At 39.1% G+C, this 20,323-nt stretch overlaps 2 protein-coding genes across 5 annotated transcripts in view; one reads left to right on the forward strand and one right to left on the reverse strand.

Annotated features, from left to right (window-relative positions):
• POLR1A (RNA polymerase I subunit A) overlaps nucleotides 1-9,502 on the reverse strand; it is an 85,167-nt gene extending 75,665 nt beyond the window's left edge. For all 3 annotated transcript variants that reach the window (XM_039852354.1, XM_039852353.1, XM_039852352.1), the window contains exons 1-2: nucleotides 9,307-9,502; nucleotides 849-1,053 (exon numbers count right to left, since the gene is read on the reverse strand). In XM_039852354.1, the coding sequence (XP_039708288.1) occupies nucleotides 849-1,053; nucleotides 9,307-9,383 (282 nt within the window). In that variant the 5' untranslated portion in view covers nucleotides 9,384-9,502. The remainder of the gene's footprint in view (nucleotides 1-848; nucleotides 1,054-9,306) is intronic.
• A 254-nt stretch (nucleotides 9,503-9,756) lies between these two features.
• The window catches only part of PTCD3 (pentatricopeptide repeat domain 3), a 28,088-nt gene continuing 17,521 nt past the window's right edge, over nucleotides 9,757-20,323 (forward strand). Inside the window, exons 1-4 of one of the 2 annotated variants that reach the window (XM_039852366.1) lie at nucleotides 9,757-9,914; nucleotides 12,192-12,262; nucleotides 12,372-12,408; nucleotides 16,108-16,153. In XM_039852366.1, the coding sequence (XP_039708300.1) occupies nucleotides 9,772-9,914; nucleotides 12,192-12,262; nucleotides 12,372-12,408; nucleotides 16,108-16,153 (297 nt within the window). In that variant the 5' untranslated portion in view covers nucleotides 9,757-9,771. The remainder of the gene's footprint in view (nucleotides 9,915-12,191; nucleotides 12,263-12,371; nucleotides 12,409-16,107; nucleotides 16,154-20,323) is intronic. The other variant, XM_039852365.1, reaches the window with a different exon arrangement.

Below are 20,323 nucleotides of genomic sequence, written 5' to 3' on the forward strand. Positions count from 1 at the left end.
AAAATGTTAAAAAAAAAAATTCTACTATAGAAAGGCCTTCGTGACCTTAAGAACTAGATAAATATTCCACTACAGAGAAATCATTTTCTCTATGATTTTATTTTAATCCATTAAAATTTGAAATTTACTTTAGGTCTAAGGTGAGGAGCTACCTTTATTTAACTAAGTACTGAATACTAAATTTAATATTTAAATAACTTTAAATTTAGGATGTAAATATTAAATTTGAATTTAAATATCTACTATTTAACTAAGATAATTCTCTTTCCTTAATATGATTAACAGCCAAAAATTATGTCCAGGTACACTATCACTCACCTGTATAGCTTAAAACAGACCCTGGGGGCTAGGGTAACTAATGTGTACTGTTGATAATGCACAAGTAGGACTCCAGACAGGAGCTTCGTTCATAGCTCACTCTTGGCCCTTTGGGACTTTGTTCCTCTGGACACCTAGCAGGAGCCTACTAAGTCACCTAAAGAGCTCCAGAAAGCCTGGAGAACTCTAAAGGTTACTCTGTTGCTAGGGGCTCCACCTAGACTTCCGAAGGGTGTGAAGCCCCTGAAATGAAGGTGCAGGGAATAGATCTGAAAGCTTTCTTCCCCTCATGGGAATAGAATCAAGCTGTGGCTCTTCTCAACTGCCATCAAACTGAAATTCATTTATTTAGGGCTAGAGGCCAAGTTCAATGTGCTGGATTTGACTCCTCAAGATTTAAAATCTCATGGTAAAGAGCACTTGAACTCAGTGTCTGCAGCTAACCTTCTCAGCCCCATCTTATGCGGAAAGGGGCAGACTCAAAGACCCCCCACCAGCCCAAGACCCAGGAGGCCCCAAGAAGAACGTACATCGAAGAGGAGAGGGTTGTACACTGTGAGGGGGAGCTCAATATGGCCCAGGTGGCCAGCGCAGTTGCTGAAGTCCTGCACGCAGGTAGAGCACACCTCTCTGGAATCTGCAGGGCCCAGAGCTAAATCATACAAGCCGTTCACCGACGGGTTCCCCAGGCTGTCCAGGTACCGAGGGTTCGTAATAGATTTAACACTCAATTTCCTAAGGAGATAAAAATAAGTAAGTAAGTAAGTAAGTAAGTAAGTAAATAAATAAATAAATAAATAAATAAAATAAGGGAAAATGAAAGTTACCGATCTTCTCAAATGCTTCCTCTTCGGTGCTTAAAAGAGTGCAGTCAAGTAGAGATAGAGAAGTGGCATGAGAACTACACGAATTGACTAAATATTACACTGGGTTGTATTCAGAGCCTGATATGTTCTGCTAGACTTGGGAACCTGGCTGATCAGCCATACAGCTGGCCCATGGGGACCTACCGGAAGATTCCTGCTGAGATTCCTAATAACTATTTCCCACACCTTTAAGGCTGCAGACGCATACCCGGAAAGGAAAACAGACTTAAACCTATTCCTCAAGCACTCGGAGTCTCATTCTGACTCTGAGAGGAGACCACACTCTGTCTACCAAACATTATTCCTTTTCTAACAAACTTTTCTTTGCCTCTCACTCCGGCTTGCCCTTGAATTCTTTCCTGCACAGAGCCAAGGACCCTCCCTCTCTCAGTACAGGACTTAAGCCCCGACTAGGGAGGGATTCGCCCTATCCTGCATCAGAGTGATGCTTTAATAATGTGTTTCCTCAGACACGCTGACAGCTCCGGAGAGCAGAATCTGTGTCTGCCTTGATCACTAGTGCAGCTCAGCACTTAGCAAGGAGCCTGCACATGACAGTTGCTCAAAAAAAAATGTGCTGAATGATTAAGAGTGGTGAAATTGTTTTTTTGGTTTGTTTTTTTTTTACTTTTATTAGCATTTATTTGATGCTGAATTTACTCCCAGGTCATAAGTTTTTGTTTCTCTAGTTTCTTCTGGGATGTCTTTTTCTTCTGTGTAATCTTCTCTTCTGGTTTAGGAACAATCTGCTCTTTTTCAGTGACGATCATCTTGGTGCAGCAAGGGGAGCTCACGTAGGCATTAATCTGCCCCTGAGCTCCATACCTTCTGCTCCGCATCTTGGGGAGCTCTGTTCATATGGATGTGCTTAATGACCAGACAATCTGCACCTAAACCCTTAAGTTCAGCATTACTCTGCATTTTTAAGCATGTGCAGCAAAAGTTCAGCACTCTTTTTGGGCCACCAACCCTGTGTCCGGCCCCACTGTTTGGCCTGGGCACACCATGCGACTCTACCATTGTAACAACGGAATGGCACACATCGCTTTTGTAAAGTGACATCCCTCAGGTACTTGGTGGCTTTTCAGATACGTATACTCATGATGGCCTGAGCAGTTTCAAAAGTATTCTTAAAGTGAACATGAAAATTTGAACCTCTCTCTTAATTTGCATGATTTTGTGGGGTTTTCTGGGTCAAGTGACTAGCAAGCCATTTTCAGAGGTCATTTCAGGCCACTTACAGGACAAGCAACAGTGGTAAAAACTTTAAAAAACAGATTTAGTGCAAATTTTGTACTAATAGTACATAGACTACTTTAAAAGGAGTTAAGTAACTACTATACACCAAGTGCTTTACAAGCAGCATCTGGTCTTGACTTTAATGGGCATCACTACATGCATTTTTCAAGAGAGGAAACAAGCTCAGAGCAGTTAGGTGATTTAACCCAGGTGGCAGCCAGAATGGGAGAATGGGGCAGGGGAAAGTGGGGGGTTGGGGCGTGATCAAGGAAGATGTGGACCAGACTAACTCTAAAGCCCACACAGTTCGACAAAGAGGAAGTGATCCAATAATCCCTGCATGAAGGAATAGTAAACTGAGGAACATTAAACAAACATGCGAACCTTTGAGAAATATAACCTAAAGATTTATAACCTAAATATAACTTAAATATTTATTAAAGATTTCATCATAGTACTTTGTTTTGTTTAAAGGGGGCTCCTACAGAATATCTAACTACTTTTACCAAAATTACATTCATGCTGTTTGCTTTTAACCTTTTTTTTTCTGATTTACAAAATAAAGATATGGACAAAGAAATGTTCCAAATCTCACAACCTAGAGAAAATTCACAGACTATTTCTCTATGGGTACATTTTTTTAAAAAATTAACTGGGCTCATTTGGTAGTTCTAGCACTGCATTTGTCCATTTCATTTTGCATACAGGACAAGCAAGAGTGGTAAAAGGAGTTAAGTATTTTAACTCCTTTTAAAATAGTCTTTCTATGTACTATTAGTACACAATGAGGGCTTTTACATCACTAAAAATTCTTTGGAAACACAATTCTTAAGAGCTGCAAAATCTTTCATTACATGGCAATTAATATAACTCATTTAACCAAACTATCATAAGTAAGCTTATGATACCTATGTAAAGATTTTTTCACGGAATAATTCAAACTTCTATTTCCAAAAACATAATTATTTCCTCAATGAAATAGAATCCATAAATCAAAGGGTGTAAACAGTTTTGAAGCTCTTGATATATCCTGACACCTTGCATTCCAGAAAAGGCAGGCTAACAGTAGATTGCCTTCGCCAGCTCTGAGTTTCAGCACTTAAAAATCTTTCCAAATTTAAGGGAGGAAAAATGCTAATCCATTGTCATATTAATTAACCTTTTATTACAGTATTTCTTTTTTTAAAAAGCTGTTTTGGTCCTTTACTTATTTTTTCAATTAAAATCTTAATTTTTTCATTATTGTTCAGCATGAGCTCCTTCCACATGAGGACATTAATCTTTCACTATAGTGGTGGTGAATATTTTTCCTAGTTTATAATTTGCCTTTTGTCATTTTTCATATGTGAAAGTTTATAAATTCTTTAACAGCTTTGTTGAGATACACCATATAATGCATCCATTTGAGTGTACACTCAGTGTTTTTTAGTATATCCAGAGTGCAACCATCACCACAACCTAAGTTTAGAACATTTTCATACCCAGGAAAAGAAATCTTGTATCTATTAGCAGTTACTCTCTATCCTCTCTACCACCCTCACCAGTCCTAGGCAATAACTAATCTACTTTTTGTCTCTCAAGATTTGCCTGTTCTGGACATTTCACATAAATGGAATCATACAATATATGGTCTCTTATAACTGGCTTCTTTTACTTTTTTAAGGCTCATCCATGCTGTAGTACGATTCTAAATTTCCTTTTTATTGCCAAGTAATAGTCTGCTACTATTATATGGGCATACCATATTTTATTTATCCATTCATCAGTTGATGCACATTTAGGTTAGTTCTATACTTTGGCTATTATGAATAATGCTAATAGGAACACTGTACAAGTTGTGTGTGGATGTATTTGTTTCATTTCCCTTGGATACAAACAGGAGTAGAAGTGCTGGGTCACATGGTCATAATGCAGGGAGGCGGCAAGAAAACTAGTGTTAAATCAAGCTATTCAGACTGCAATATGCTGATCAGCCCTACAGCCAGATCTCTAGGAAACCTGCAGAACAAAGGCAGATTTCTGCTGGATTTGCTAACAAACCATTTCCCTACACCGTGAAGAGGAAACAGAGTCTTTAAGTTGTGCCCTGCACAAACTAAAATCATTCATTTCCTATGTCTAAAACCATGGGGAACCTATGGATCAAAGGATGAGAACTGTCAACAGGCCTTTCACACTACACACTCTTACCCTTACATACTATGTCCATACCGTCAAAGGAAAATGGGTAAACAAAGTCTTTAAACTATAATTCACAGAAACTAAGAATGATATATAAACTCAATTCCCCAAATACTAGGGGTCCCTCTCAGTGTCTTTTTCTCTCAGTCCTTCTTAGTGTCTTTTCCTCAGTGTCTTCACTCTGTCTCTCTCACTGTCTCTGTCTTTCTGAGTCTCTCTCAGATCCTCTCACTCTCTGTCTCTGAGTGGAGACCACGCTCTGTCTATGGAACTTTACCCCTACTCTAAGAAACTTTCCTTTTCACTCTACTTTTGGCACACGTTTGAATTATTTCTTGCGCTCAAAGAACCCTCTCCCTTGGTGCAGGCCCACTCGGGGGAATTTGCCCTGTCCTGCATCAGTCACTTTATGCTTAACTTTTTGAGGAACTGCCAAACAATTCTCCAAAGCAGGTGCACCACTAGCAATGTATGAGGGCTCTAATTTCTCCACATTCTCACCATGACTTTTGCTTCTAACCATCCTTGTGAGTGTGATGTAGATGTCGTACCTCACTTTGGTTTTGATTTGCATTTCCTGATGACTAATGATGTTGAGCATCTCTTCTAGTGCCTATTGACTCATTTGTATATCTTCTTTGGAAAAATGTCTCTTCAAATCTTTACCCATTTTTTAATTGGGTTATTTGCCTTTTTATCATTGAGTTGTAAGAAAGCTTTATATATTCTGTATACAAGTCCTTTCTCAGATATGTATTTGTAAAAATTTTCTCTCATTTTTGTCTTTTCACTTTCTTGATGGTATTGCTTGCATAATTAAAAAAATTTTAATGGGACATTCACAGATCTTTTCCATGGTGCTTTCTTTCATTACCTTTAGGCTAAGTCCTCCTTCAGAAGTAGATATTCACCTACATTTCCTTATTTGTTTTACACTGAGCTCCACGACTTAACTGGAACTATAAATAAAGAAAACATTTACTGCATAAGGCAAACACAAAATCATTCACCACTAGATCCTCTTTCTATCATGCTCTTTCAGTTAGTATTACACTTCCCTTGACTGGAACCTACAATGATGGAAAAAGAGCGGGCAGGTGGGACCAGCACAGATCTCTTCTAACTGGAAGAAGAATTATGTCCTGAAGCAACGCAAAAGCTCTCATCCAAAACTATATATTTTTGTCCTCAGCCTCAGCCTTTCTCTGTGGTGAAGTAGACCTTGGTTCTCAGCAGATAACCAGGGTGTAGACAGTCTCCCATATATACATGCCCAAATTAACAACTTCCTTGACATAAGAAAGGCTGTTGTTATTCTTGCTGCCCTCCCTACTGCCATACAGCACTCTTCACAATTGGGGGTCTGGTAAGGAAGGAGCAGCTCTCTTAGAAAAAACACGTTTTGGGGACAAAAAAAAATGTGAGCTCTGTAACTGCTCCCAACTAAGAAAGAGAACAGGGAAATGAGTTTTCCAGAATATTGGGAAGCTAGCAGTAGACTCACTGTTCAAGAATTCCTGGCACTGACCCCACTCTCCTGCTCTCTCTTTCATGAAGCTGGAAGACAACGTTAAGTTCTTCCTGAATGGTGACTTACAAACTGAGTGTAAAATGACAGATCAGAGAAACAGATCCAGAAGACCCTGCTTTGCATGACCAGTGTCACTCTGAGGGCCAATGGAGACTACATAGAGACCTGCTAATGTGGCTCTTGTCTACACAGTCACTTTGTTGTAAGCTAGCTAATCACATGAGTACTTTAACTCTACGCAGTGAGTGTGGTCTCTTACCACAAACCTGGAGCCCACTTGCCCTCTTGAGCTGCATAACCTTGGACAAACTTTTTCACCTAAGAATTGGTAAATGCAGCGGCTCCATTATGATGGCTAGAAGATAACGAGCATAAAATATAGTTCGTGGAACAAAGTTCCTCTCTCTTGCTGGGGAAGAGGAGAAAGTTCCTCTAACCATGGCAGGAATGGGATGGAGAGGAGGTGCAACCAGTAAGGATTCTGCTGAAGAGAACAGAGCTTGAGACTAACAGACTTGGGCTTCAGGATGATCTTTGCTGCTTCCTAGGGAATCACTTTATTCTCTGGACCTGAATTTCCTCTCCTGTAACTGGAGATACTATCACAAATGGTTGTAGTAGGACTGAAAGTGCCAAGTGCTAAACAGATAGCTCCCCTGTCCACCCATGCATGAACTCAACAAGTATTTATTGAGTGCATACTATGTGCTACACACACTTTTGCTGGGAAAACAGACAAGAATCCCTATACTCATGAGCCTTACATTCTATTGGAGGAAGGCAGGCAGACAAAAACCGAAATAGGTAAGTCTGTTAGATGGCAGAAAGTGGAGAAAAGTAAAGCAGTAAAGAGAAAGGATGATAGGGTGGGCCAGTGGTGAGGGAAGCCCATAGTAAGAAGGATATACTACACTTGAGCAAAGGCCTGAAAAAGATGATGGAGCAAGTTATGCAGTCACCCGGGCAGAGGGGCTTTACAATAGGAAAAAGGAGGGAGTGCAAAGATCCTGAGGTGGGTATGTGTCTGTGGTGCTCTGGGAACAGCAAGGAGGCCAGGGTGGCTGGAACAGAGGTGAGTTCAGAGAAGTACCAGGGGCCATAATGGCCCTTTCAGGCCATTTTAAGGACTTTGCTTTTACTTTGAGTGAAATGGGAAGCTATTAGAACTTAGCACAATAAAACGTAGCATAATTATTGAAATTTATCAACCCTAGACAGACATAGGTCTACAATGAGTAATTGGTATAAATTTGCTCATGCAGTTTCCTATTTGAAAACTCCACAATTATCATTTGTTTTTAAATTCAAGCAACCCCAAACACGTGCTTTTGGATGAAATTGTTATCTATGACTGGCAATGATATAATGAGAATTTCTAGGCGAGCATACTATTCCCAGTGTTACCAGAGTTGAGGCTCAGGAGTTTATTCACGCATTCACTCAACCAGCATTGAGGATAAAAGAAAGAAATGAGACATATAGGAAGCTCAAAGGCTAGTAGAGGGAAACAGAAATATAAACAAGCACAAAAAGTGACTGAATCACGATGGTAAAAAACTGTTCTAGGTGTGGAAAGACCTCAGAAAATGGAGGAGATTGAGCTGAGCCTCAAGAGTAGCAGAGATGCCCTCCAGGTGTCCGCTGAGTGTGAGTGGACAGAGACAGAAAGAAGTAGAAGAGGATACTGCAGGCAGAGAAAATAGTCTGAAGAAAGGTCCAGATGCTGGATCCTGATGGCAGGTTCTGGAATGTGCAAGTGGTTTAGTAGGGATAGAGAAAGGATACTGTTATAGCTAAAATCTGCATTGGCCTGATTGTGGGAAAACTTGTAGGCTAAGTTAAGAAGGTTTCCTTTACTTGAGGAAAATGCAGAGCCTCTGGAGAATTTTAAGGGTGACAGTAACATGATCGCATTTACACTTTGGAAGAATAACTGTAACAGCAATGTGGAGGATGAACTGGACACGTGTAAGATGGAAAAAAAAAAAAGACAATTCAAACAAGAGATAGGGCTGTAAACTAAGGTAGTAGCAGCAGTGCTGAAAAGGATGGTACAGAACAAATAGGTACATAGGTGACACAAGGTAAGAGCTCAACAAATAATTAGATGTCAGGAGAGACAGGTCTAGAATTATTTCCCAGTCACAAAACAGTGACCATTTTGCACTAGACTAGGTACCCTCCTGCAGTAGACTAGGTACCATTTTGTAGGGGCAAATTCCTCCTCCAAGGCTGTGCATGTAGAGTTTTTGGTATATGAGTTTAAGGTCTCTGTGTGCGATTTAAGCAGAGATGTCCAGAAAACAGTTGAATAAAAGACTCTGAAAATCAGGAAAAGAAATTTGGGCTAGAAATTGGAGAATAGTAAATTGGAGAATATCAATCATGAAAGTGGTGAAATTGTTTAAGGATGACATTTAAGACAAGAAAGAACAGAACCTTGAGGAACACCAAGATTTAAAGAAAAGAGGGATCAGTTAAGGAGCCTGAAACACATTCGAATATATTCCATGAATGCAAGAAAACCTTGTCATCAATGTGTCTCTAACTCCTAGCATACAACCTGACAAAAACTGGATGATCAATAAATATTTGTGGGTTGATAAACAGATCGACTAAGAGAAATGAATAAGTACTTGTCACAGAAACAGAAGAACCTTAAGACAATAAGGTCCTAGAAGAGGAAAGTTTCAAGGGTGTAGCCAAGACTGTCAAATGCAACAGTGATCAAATGAAGACTTAAGGGAGACCCCTTGATTTAGTAACTAGGCAGAGAAATACAGGGAGCCCGAGCAAAGAGAAGTTGTCGCCTGAGTCTTGAAGGAAAATCATTTTATAGACAAGAAACTAATTATGTGCTTGATTAACCGCGTTAGTCAAGAGGCATTACAGTAACTTTACAAACGCTGGTTAATTAACTAGAAGAATGGCGGATGATAACACTGCAAAACGAAACCCCCTGCACGCCAGCGAAAACTCTTTCGCCGTCCTACCGGGTTCTAAGTAATGCACGCCAGCCCGACGTTCCCGGAACTACGTGTCCCAGAAGGCCATGCGTCCAACAACCATGGACTCAAAGGATAAACTGAGCGCAAGACCTTTTGGGAACAGTAGTTTACGGCGCCGACCTCAGGAGACAAGCTCTCAGCACGCTTCCCACCAATTCCTTACTTGAGCTCCTCAGCCGAATACATCCCGAAGGAAATGCCCTGAAGCCGCCGCCAGGGCATGTTCTTTGAGCCCAACATCCTCCTGGTCAATTTTGAGTCTGACGCCCAGAGAGAAGTTGCAAGTACCACCAGTAAATCCTTAACACAGCCGCAAGTCCGCAGCCACCATGTGACTTTAACTGCGCTTGCGCGCGACAAACGCTCACTGGAGGAGGTTGACGTGGATGAGATCACTTCCGCTTTGGGGAGCGATCACTAGCCCTCGCTTTGAAAACCGAAGATATATGAGATTAATCGTTTTGGAAATTTTCTTAGAAGCGAGTGAGGCGTATTGAGCACTTAAATTCCATACCAAAGTCTTTCAAACCATGAGCTCGTAACCTATTTTACGATTGTTTTCAACTTATTCCATCTCAGCCAATAGCCGACCTATCCCCGCCCACCTTCCACCCTCCACTGGGTGATCATGAAGGTTTTCCCAAAATGCAATGGGAAAAAGCCAAAGATGGCGGTGGCATCGTCAGGTCTCTGGCTGAGTGTCCGCTGCAGGCTTTGCCCGCCGCTGACGGGCCGGTGGGCAGGTCCATGGGGACGAGCGCATAGGTGCAGGTAAGAGAGGCCTGGGAAAGCTACGGGGAAGACCCAGATGTAAACCTAGCCCCGTGTACCCCCTTTTCATTGACAGCTGCGGAACTAAGATGATGCCGTAGAATGCGCATGCGCTCTCGCAGCCGCGTGCTCCAGCAACCCGCCGTGCGGATCCAGCGTCCTTGAAAAAGGGAAGAAAACGCGTTTATTAGGGATATATTTATTGGTTGCCTGGCCTCCCCATGAGTTAGAACTATTGGCAACGCTAGGAGCCTGCCCTCGTGGAGCAAGCATTCTCGTTAGTGTGGCTACTAGCATTCCATCCCCAGTTTTTTTTTTTTTTTAACCCTTGGTTCTCACTCATTTTCACTCAACGGGAGGAAAGGGGAAAACTGTTAAGATTTTCCCAAACTAAAGGTAGCTTATGAGCGCCATGTGTGCTGGATGTTGTGGGGTATTTGGCCAAAGAAATTGTCCATGTGTTTATAGAAACAGAACAGTCTAAAAGATCTGAACAAGCCCCTTGGATTGCTCTTATTGTTAAAGCTTGAAACATAGATCGTTCCCCCCCGCCCCCACTTAGTACATATAGTGGCGTTGTGAAAATATAAGGCAGTAATTTGTAATGAAAAGTTGGGAAAGACCTAATCTTAGATTCAATGTTTGCCATTTCCATAGTGGAATGATAGGTAAGTTTTCTCATTTGTAGACCGGAACTAGTAAGAGCCATCCGAAAAATTGTGAGGAATAAGTGAGATGCGTAACTCACAGTATACATTTTATATGTAATACCCTCCCTCAGCTCTCAAGAAAGAAAACGTTCCACCTGGTACTGCAGAAGCCGCAATGCTGCTGTTCACAGTCGTTTTCTTGATAGTGCCCAGTGTCGACATTTTTCTACCCATTTCTTTCGTTAGACAACATCGTGTCTGTCTCAGCATTCACCCATGAGATGTTGAACAAAAAATTTTAACTCTCACGGCTGAAAGTCTTTTTAAAAGAAAGTTTATTAGGTTATTGCTAGCAAAAAAAAAAAAAATCGATCTTCGGCATGGAGTCAAAACCAGCAGCAGCATGGCTGGGTAGGAAATACAACATGTTGGTTTTCCCTTGGTTTTGCAAGCGTTTTTATACATCACTTAGTAGGGAGAAAGATGTAAGCTGTTCTGAAAGAATTTGTATTAGCCGTAGACAAAGAGGCTGAAATGGGGCCAGTTCTGGGAGAGACACAGCAGAGTCCACAGTAGAATCCATAAAGCTCGTGTATAAACAAGAAGCGGAGGCTCCTGGGTCAACAGCATCCAGCTGTTCTCTCTTTTTAGATAATTTTGGATATAGCCACTACTTGAGAGGTAATTTAATAATTCCAACTAAGGAGAGTGAGCAGTGACAGATTAACCCCTTTTTGTCTCTTCCTGCTATCTGGATTGCTGTAATTTAATTTCGGACATCTTAGAATTTTCTCCTTATCAAAGATAGCAGTGGTCTTGTGTGTCCTGATGTCATAAGAAACAGCATGATTTGAAAGATTTGAGTTCTTTCTGAAGTTGATCCCTAGCAGAAGGGTATTGCTTTAAAAAGATGCCTGAGACCAGATACCAGTAGAGAAAGTAATTTCCTAATCACATCTTGACAATTTTTTGAATAGTACCATTTAAAAAGGGAATACACAAAGTAATAGTGCACAAGTAATAGTGCACATTACCTATGTGGTATGTTGACTGTATTTCTTAGTGTGATCAGAAAATTTTAAAAGTTAGTCGTGGATCAGTGATTCTGTATTTTAGATTTTAAAAACAGCAGTTCCAAGTTTAAATTAGGATGTACATATTTGGTACATTCCTGATTGTTGAACAAAGTGAATTGAAAGGCCGTGGTGACCTTAGTTTCATAATTTGTCATGATTGCTTTAAGTGGGAAAGTCTTATTAGGACATTATCCATATATGATCAGCTTATTAAATTGTCCCTCATAACCTTAGTTTTAGATTCCCAAAGTTAAAAGTTCCTATATTTAAAATCAACTGTGCAGTTGTTCAAGTGCTATTAATATTTTCCTTTTTTCCCCGATTTCATTTAATGAGATCATCTGATTAAATTTCTTTGAAATATGAAATATGTGTTCATATTTTATATCTGTTTTGTAATTGTTTTGAAGTTGCTATTGAGGCCATGTCTTCTCAGTGTACATAGACGTGAATTATTCGGTTAGTTGGATCCATGATAATTGGAAAATTTGGGCTCAGAATGCACATACATGGAGATGAAGTAGGAACTTAATTAATGGTTTTAGCTTTAGAGCTTTTATTTTTTGCAGATTTTTTTGTGGAAGTGCAGCCCTCCCAAAGTTTGAAGGAGCTGATGTAAAAGGTATATAAAAATATATTGAAATAATTCAATTTTTATATTAACACATTGTACTTTTTTGTAATATTAGTATTGGGAAATTGATCTACTTTGTTTTAATTTTCACATTAAGGGACTGAAGAAGTGGTCATTCCAAAAAGGAAAACTTGGTGAGTATTCACTCAGTGTTCATTCATCAAGCGGTTGAGTACTTATTATGAACAAAACATTGTTAAATAATGATCCAGTAACATGAAAAACAATGAAGAGCCTTCTTAGGGAGGGAACAGCTGAGGGAGAAAAATCTTGGGAGTTTAAAAGAATATAAAAGAGGAATGTGGGGAGTAGTGAACAAATGGGGAATAAGATTTATTTAAAAGAGTTAAAAGGCCTTTTGAATTAAGTTTGGGTTAATTACATAATAGTGATTAATCATGAGCATCATCTTTAGAATAGTTTATTTTTCTTAAGGTAGATCTCATATGGTTGGGAGATCAGACAGAAGTATTATCTTTATGGTCTTTAATGAAGTAAAATAAAATAAATGATGTAGACTGCAAAATTTATCTTTTTTAACTCACTGGATAGATCTTTGAACATATTGCCTTACTCATTCAACATTTGTTGAATACAAATGTTGTAAGCTTTGGTAAGAACTAAACTTTTTTTTTACAAATGTTCTTTTGTACTAATATTATTGAATGCATTTAAAAGCCCCTCAAAAAGCCATATCTTTCCTGAGTATGACCTAAAGACCAACGTTAATTTTTTTAAAAAGCTTTCTTAAATTACAAAAATATTAATGGTTATTGCCAAAAGGTGGATGAGATAAATTGAACATTCAAAAAGGATACAAAATTACTAGCAGTCACATGCAGAGGCAAGTTATTTAACCTCTGCACCATAGTGAAATGTAGATGATAATAGTACCTACCTCAGAGGATTAAGCCTCCACATTGTTAGAGCTCAATAGATGATAACTATTATTTCAAAGTTCTGGGGCATGACATTTTAAAATGCAAATTATATGTATATATTTAGTAAAATTGATTTGTTAGATGTACCGTTCTGTACTCCACTTCTGATTTTTAATTACTAAATACTATATTCAGGTTCATTTGTGCCTTCTCTGGCCTGGGAATCAGAAACAAGATAAGAGTAGGAATAAACATATTCATGAATGAATCATTTTCTTGAATGCCATTCAAGTCCAGAGCACTTTTCCAGCCTCTATCCCAGGTACTTACTACAGAGAATACAAAAAAAGGAGCTTTTGGAAGGCATGTTCAGATGGCTTATAATCTAGTCAGGCCCCATGTATATTTTGTCCTTCATACCTTATTTTCACATTATATTCATATTACATGTGTACCTAAATTTTACATGATTAAAGGCAACATGGGATATGATATAAACCAAGTGTATTTCTATTGCAATAATCAAGGGGAGTTATATTGAAAAATGTAGAAATTTACTTGTACCTTATAATGGGCAACATTATTTTTTTAGCATCAGGATCACCTGGGAATTTTGTTTAAAATGCATATTCCTGCAGGTAATTCTTCTGAACCCTAAAGTATGAGACCCAGAGAGAGAGAGAACAGTAAGATAGAGTGGGACATGATTATGACATGTGGATGAGAGGAGGCCAAGCAGGCAGGCCTATGAAAGATGCTCTGTTAGAACAGAGGAAATAAAGTAGTTGATACAGAACATTGGTCAGCAAACTAAGGCCTGGTTTTTTTATAGCCCATGAGCCAAGAATGGTTTTTACATTTTAAAATTTTTTTTTAGTGAAAAAGTCAAAAGACTATTTTATGGTATGTGAAAATTACATAAAATTCAAATTTCAGTGTCAATTAAAATGGACACGATCTCACTCATTTGTTAACATCATCTGTGGCTACTTTGTTACTGCACTGGCAGAACTGAGTTGTTGCAACAGAGTCCCTATAGCCCATGAAGCTTAAAATATTTACTGTCTGTCACTTTGCAGAAAAAGTGGGTGACGAATGTTCTCTAATAGCCTCTGAATTCTAGGCTCAGGAATTTATGCTTTTAGAGTTGGAAGGAGCCATAAGGACCATAAGTTACCGTTATCTCGTTTTAGAGATGAAGCATGGTTTGAGGCTGTGATTTCCTAGATCACTCAGGTGCCAAAGAAAACTAACAAATTGTGGAGAGTCGTTGTGTGTTGTTGTATATGAATATGATGTGATAAAGGCAGTGTTCTGAAGAAGTTAATCTGAGTTGTATAGTTTTAGGATGAGCGGGGCCCACTTATGATCCATGTATAGGTAACCAGGCTCATCAAAGAAATGGATATTAAAATTTACTAGATTGGCAAGGAGAAGGTATGGAGAAATGGTTTCTCAAAAACATTTGCTGATAGGGCACTCAATTGGAACAATACTTTGGTAGGCAGCTTGGCAGAATTATAATTTAAAATATCTAACCTTACTGGTTAGATGTTCTGAAGGAACACTTGAATATGGATGAGAAAGTTCTTTAGAACCTGCAGATAATGAGTTGAGCTGGCCTGAGTGCCCATGGATAACTAAGTGGATAATAAAAATAGTTATCATACAATATAACATTTAAAGGAATTTAATTAGGTTTATATGTAGTAACACGGATAATGCAGTCAAACTTATGTAAGCTCGTAATGACAGTATGTGTTTTTTATGGTGATAGGTATATAAAAAAGTATAAGTATGTTTAAAAGTTCTAGAAATATAAACAAACTCACAGTGGAGAGGGTCATAAGATGACACTATACACTTTAGCATAACCTGTAATGTTCTAATTTATTTTTTAAGGATAATGTATTTCTCGAGATTGGTTTTTAAAATAACTTTAAAAAAAAGTAGTGAGTAATCTGAATGTCACAATTTTTTCACTGGCATAAATAAATTTAGTATGTTATGAAGATGTGCTCACTTGGTAAGACTTAAATGTGCAAATTAAGATTTAGTTAGAGAATGCTGAAAGATGAGAGAATGTCTTTGTCTCTTGCTGAAATTACATAAACGTGACTTAAAAATGGGTAGAAAACCCGATGGATGTTATACATCAGGGAATTACTCAGCCTTGATGTAATGTAAAATTTCCTGTACTTTTGTCTTTCAGAAGATTTCTGTTGTTTTATATGTTAAATTTTGTTTAGAAAAATACTTTTGGTTTGTTAAATTTTCATTTCCCTTTTTGAAATGAAACACATAAACTCTAACAGGAGTCAAAATGTTTGAAACCAAATTATCTTTCATTTATTTCAACAAAACCCCCTTTTCCAATAGTTTAGTAAAGATCTGTACCCACAGGCTCAGTGGACAAGTATCCTGAAATTCTTATAAAGATTATAGAGTTGAGATGTTCGTTCTCAACCAGGAGGGTGCATGAGAATCATCTGGGAATTCAGTAGTAATGCATATGACAGTTCTCCATGGAACGTAGAGGTTTTGATTCAGTAGGTCCAGAGTACAGCATGTGGTTTATTCTCATATATAACTGAATTAAGAACCACCAATTTAGATAATAAAGACAAGAGCAGTCTGGAAAGCTTTAGTAAGAATGCATAGGAAATTAGACAGAAGAAAATAAGATTCATGATAGAAATGAGGGTGGAAATCCCTAGGCCTGGGTGATGGTATTAGGGTAGGCAAAGCATAGTAGCAACATGTATTAATTACCTTTAGGCAAAAGAACTAGACAATTTTCTCTTGTTATACTAGTGATCCTGAGATATAAGAACTGGCTTTACTTGAGACCTGAACTTTGTTATCGGTCAGTTCATTCTGAGTAGAATCACTCGTTCATTGTGTGAGTGTGAAAAGCCCTGATGAGGGTTAACTTGTGATTCTCATTCTTAGGGATAAAGTGGCCGTTCTGCAGGCACTCGCATCCACAGTAAATAGGGTAAGTAGGAATATTGGGTTTCTGTCTCTAACCCAGCTAATAATACATTTAATGTTCATACTTCATTATTCATGTTTAAACTGTTGTAGATCTAGAAAGTTTCTTAAAAATTAATCCATTCTCTTCATGTGACACATGAAGAATCTAAAGCTTTTAAATTTTCTGACTTAGGGCTTGTTAGGATGTTAAAGCCTTGACTTAGTTTCATGTCTTTTGTTTCCAAATTCAGTGTTTTTATGTTATACCAGTGATCTTTAAATGTAATCCTCTGAAGGACTTGTTGAAATACATGTGCCTGGGAGATGGTTTGGATGTGATGCGACAATGCAAGTGATCTGTAGACCAACTGAGCAGTAGAGTACCACCATGCTGAAAATAATGAAATGATTAAGAATGTGGGTCCTGGAGCCAAATGTTTTGTTTTATAGCCTAGCAACTAGCTTTGTGATCATTATCACAGTTATTTTATCTTGATGCTGTTGTTCCCTAATCTGTAAGATGAGGATTAATTATAGCACCAAACCTCAAGGTCTGATGGAAAGTAAATTAATGCATGTATAGAGGTAAACAGTGCCTAGCACAAAGGAATGCTCAGTAAATGCTAGCTGTTTTATTATTACTACAACTATCTTAATGATTTATTTGTTAATAATTGGTTGAATTGACAGTAGAGCTTGTAGGGTGATAGAGAAACTGAAAACTTGGTAAATGCCTCACAAATGGGACTTTATTATCGATTGTATTTTTCATTAGCTAGAAACTACCTTTAATTTCAACTGTGGGGAAATGTCTAAAATAATTAAGTCCGTCCTTTTGCAACATTATGTAGATACTGATCCTCCATGAGGCCATGATCACGGATTTCCAGAATTGTTCTTCTTCTGTAGATATTAAACCTAATGGGATGTTGGGCCAAATATGCACTGATACACCTTAGCAGTTTCCGAGGAAGCGTTTTAAATATCACATCTCTGCACTAGCAGGACATTGAGATTTTCAACAGCTTACTTATCCATAAATAGGAACCTGAAATGTAAATTAGGGAAATGGGCCTCTGAGATTACTCTTAGTTTTTTAATGAGCGTGGCTCAGAAGAAATTGTAGAATTGTATGTACAATTGTCTGAGCTTAAGGTCCTTAAAATATAAGGAATAGTCATTTATTCATTCAGTACTACTTATCATATCCTTATGATGCTTACCAGGTACTGTGCTGATGGTTGTAGAAATAAGACAGTCCTTGCATGGTTTCTAGAGAGGAAAACTAAAGGAGCACTGAGCAGAGTGTACATAAGCCCGACTGCAAAAGGACTTCCAGAAGAGTGAAGTTAGATTGATGCTTGGGAGGTGAGCAGCAAGGCTGCAGTAATGGGAAAGAGCATTTCTGGCAGAGGCAGCAGCATGGGCATAGGCACAAAGGAATGGAATGAGGAGTTTGTATGATGGGAATCAAAGATTTGTGGGGTAGAGAATGAGAGATGAAGCAAAATCATGAATGCTATCCTAGTGATTTTTATCCAAGTCCATTGAAGAATTTTAAGCAGTGATGTGACGTTTCAGACAAATTTTAGAAAGGATGACAATGTGGAGAGATGGAAAACCTTTCCACTGGAATGTATGATAAAGATCTTAAATTAACATGTCTGAAACCAAATCCCTTTCCCTGCAAACCACCTCACGCGTTTCTTTGCCATTTTGTTAATGGCAGTTTCGTTCTTAGAGTTGCTCAAGCCAAAATCCTGGGAGACTTTTTTTTTCTTTTACAGTAGTAAAGAAAAGTTTTATTAGAAGGGAAAGTATGCTTCCAGAAGTGGAAGCGGGCCTGAGCAAGAGAAGCGTGGCTCAAAAGGCCAGGGGAGACATCTTTGACTCTTCTTTCTCTCATACTTCACATTAGTAAATTCTTTGTTTCTTCCTTGAAAATTTATGTATGTGGAGTTCCCAAGACCACTCCCAGGTTCAGTGATTTGCTAGGAGGACTCGGGATTTAGCATATAGTCCTACAGCCATGTTTTATTACAGTGAAAGGACAAATATATATAAAAATATATTTTGATCATCTTAATGGTCATCTAAGCCACCATCATCTCTTAATGTCCTGGATTAATTAAAACGTCTCTGTCCTCTCTACTTCCTCAGCTAAGCAGCTGTAATGACTGCTAAAGTGGTAGATCACAACACTCTTTGTTCAGAACTCAAGTGGCTTCTCATTTCTCATAATTGGAATAAAAACCGAAGTCTGTCCGCAGGCTCCTGAGGCCCTGCAAGACCCCCCATACACACATTGCTCTGACTACATACCCTGTTGCATACCCTGCTCACTCTGCTCTAGCCATGCAGGCCTCCTGGCTAGTTCTCCGTTTGTTAGCAGGCATGCCCCCGCTTGAGGGCTTTGATGTTTGCTCTTCCTTCTGCCTGGACCGTTTTTCCCTGAGATATCCACATAGCTTGCTCCCTCATCTCTTGAAGTCATTGCTTAAATGTCACCTTTTCAGTGAGGCCTCCCCTAACCACATTATTTAAAATCACATATTTTGGGGTTTTCTGTTTGTTAGTTTGTTTGTTTTTTGGATGCTTATTCCCTTTCTATATTTCATTTTTCTGTATAATAGTTATCTCCTCTGAATATACTTTACATTTGTTTACTTTATGGAGACTTTTTTCCCTCACGAGATTGTAAGTTCTCCAAGGGAGTGAGATTTTCTTGTCTCCCTGGTAGCTAGAATAATGCCCGGCATGTATGAGGTGCTCAATAAATATTGAATGAGTGAATAAAGAGAAGGCACTGAACTAAGGCAGTGGCAGTTGGGATAAGGAACAGTGCAATAGGTAGGGGATATTAAGGAACTAGAGTTGGCTGGGCCTGATGATAGGTGGGTTGGATAGACGTAATGGGAAGGAATCATAGGATTGGACTGCAGAGTGGTCAGTACCATTCAGTGAGTTAGAGAAGAGAGGAGGTAGGGTAACTGTAAGGGAAGTTCAGTTTGGGAATAAATCTGGTTTGAGGCATCTGAGCTACAGGGCCAGAGTGGAGTTGTTTCTCAGAGACCACGAAGGACTTAGAAATCACTGGGGAAGGAAAATTTGTCAAAAACAGGAAGACTAACTCTAGTAAATTTAAAGGAAGTCCAGCATGTCGCCAAAACTAGAGGCCCTGAACAGGTATTTAATAAGAGTACTGGAGAGGACCAGAGCCAGAGCCAGGCAACAGTTGGATATGATGAGGGACTAGTTCAGAGCAGCTAACCTATAACTGCTACCTCTGGTTTGCTATTATGTGGCTTATATGCACATCTCATCTTGGTAGAGTGACATAACCAGATGAAATGTGCCTCAAACGAGTGTGAAGAAATACGGGTTTTGAAAGTGGCAACAGGGAGCTAGGACCCCCCAAAATACTGCCTTCAAACCCTGTGTGTGAGCAGCCCTCCATTGAGAGCTGCAGGGAAGCTCTCTCCTCCCCTCGCTGAGAATCCAGGTAAGACAAGGCATCAAGGGGACAATCAGAAGAGATTCAGGATATAGGGTGAGTTTTTCCTCTGGAACAAAGGTTCTATAAGGCCCAGGAAAGGAGGCTCTGAGGGAGGGGAGAGGAATAGAAGAAGTAATTTTAGGGCAGCTCTGAGTGAACTCCTGGTGGTGCTGGTGAGTGGAAAGAAGTGTGGAGCCTTGGGCAGCTGGACACAGGAGAAGCTGCTACTGTTCCCACCTCCATAGAGGGCCTAGTAGTGTCCTCCATTTGGAGGAGGGACTTTTGGGTGATTACTGGCCGTTCTTTGAAGGAAACCCTTGTGTAGGAAGTCGGTGCCCAGACTAGTTAATTTAGAAGATCTTTACCTAGAATTTAAAACGACAGTAGGCTATATTGATAGTGGACTCAGATCTTAAGAAGCAGTCATGGGGGTTGCTTTAAATTGTTTGTACTTATGTTTGTAAAAAAAACATTGTTTGCTTTAAGTTGGGTGTAATTATAACCAAGTCTCACAGAGCCGAGAGAACATTATAGGTATTAGTGTCTCCTCCCTGCCCCCCACTGCGTACACACACACAAATATAAATGTACATACATATTTCTGCATGTGTGTTATGTACATAATTGAAACTTGTTTTATAGACTTTTGGGACATCACCGAAACTCACAAGGTCCTCTTAATAAAAATCCTAAAGA

This window comes from Pteropus medius, unplaced genomic scaffold, assembly GCF_902729225.1.
Source record: "Pteropus medius unplaced genomic scaffold, Ma_sr-lr_union100, whole genome shotgun sequence".
Lineage (NCBI taxonomy): Eukaryota > Metazoa > Chordata > Mammalia > Chiroptera > Pteropodidae > Pteropus > Pteropus medius.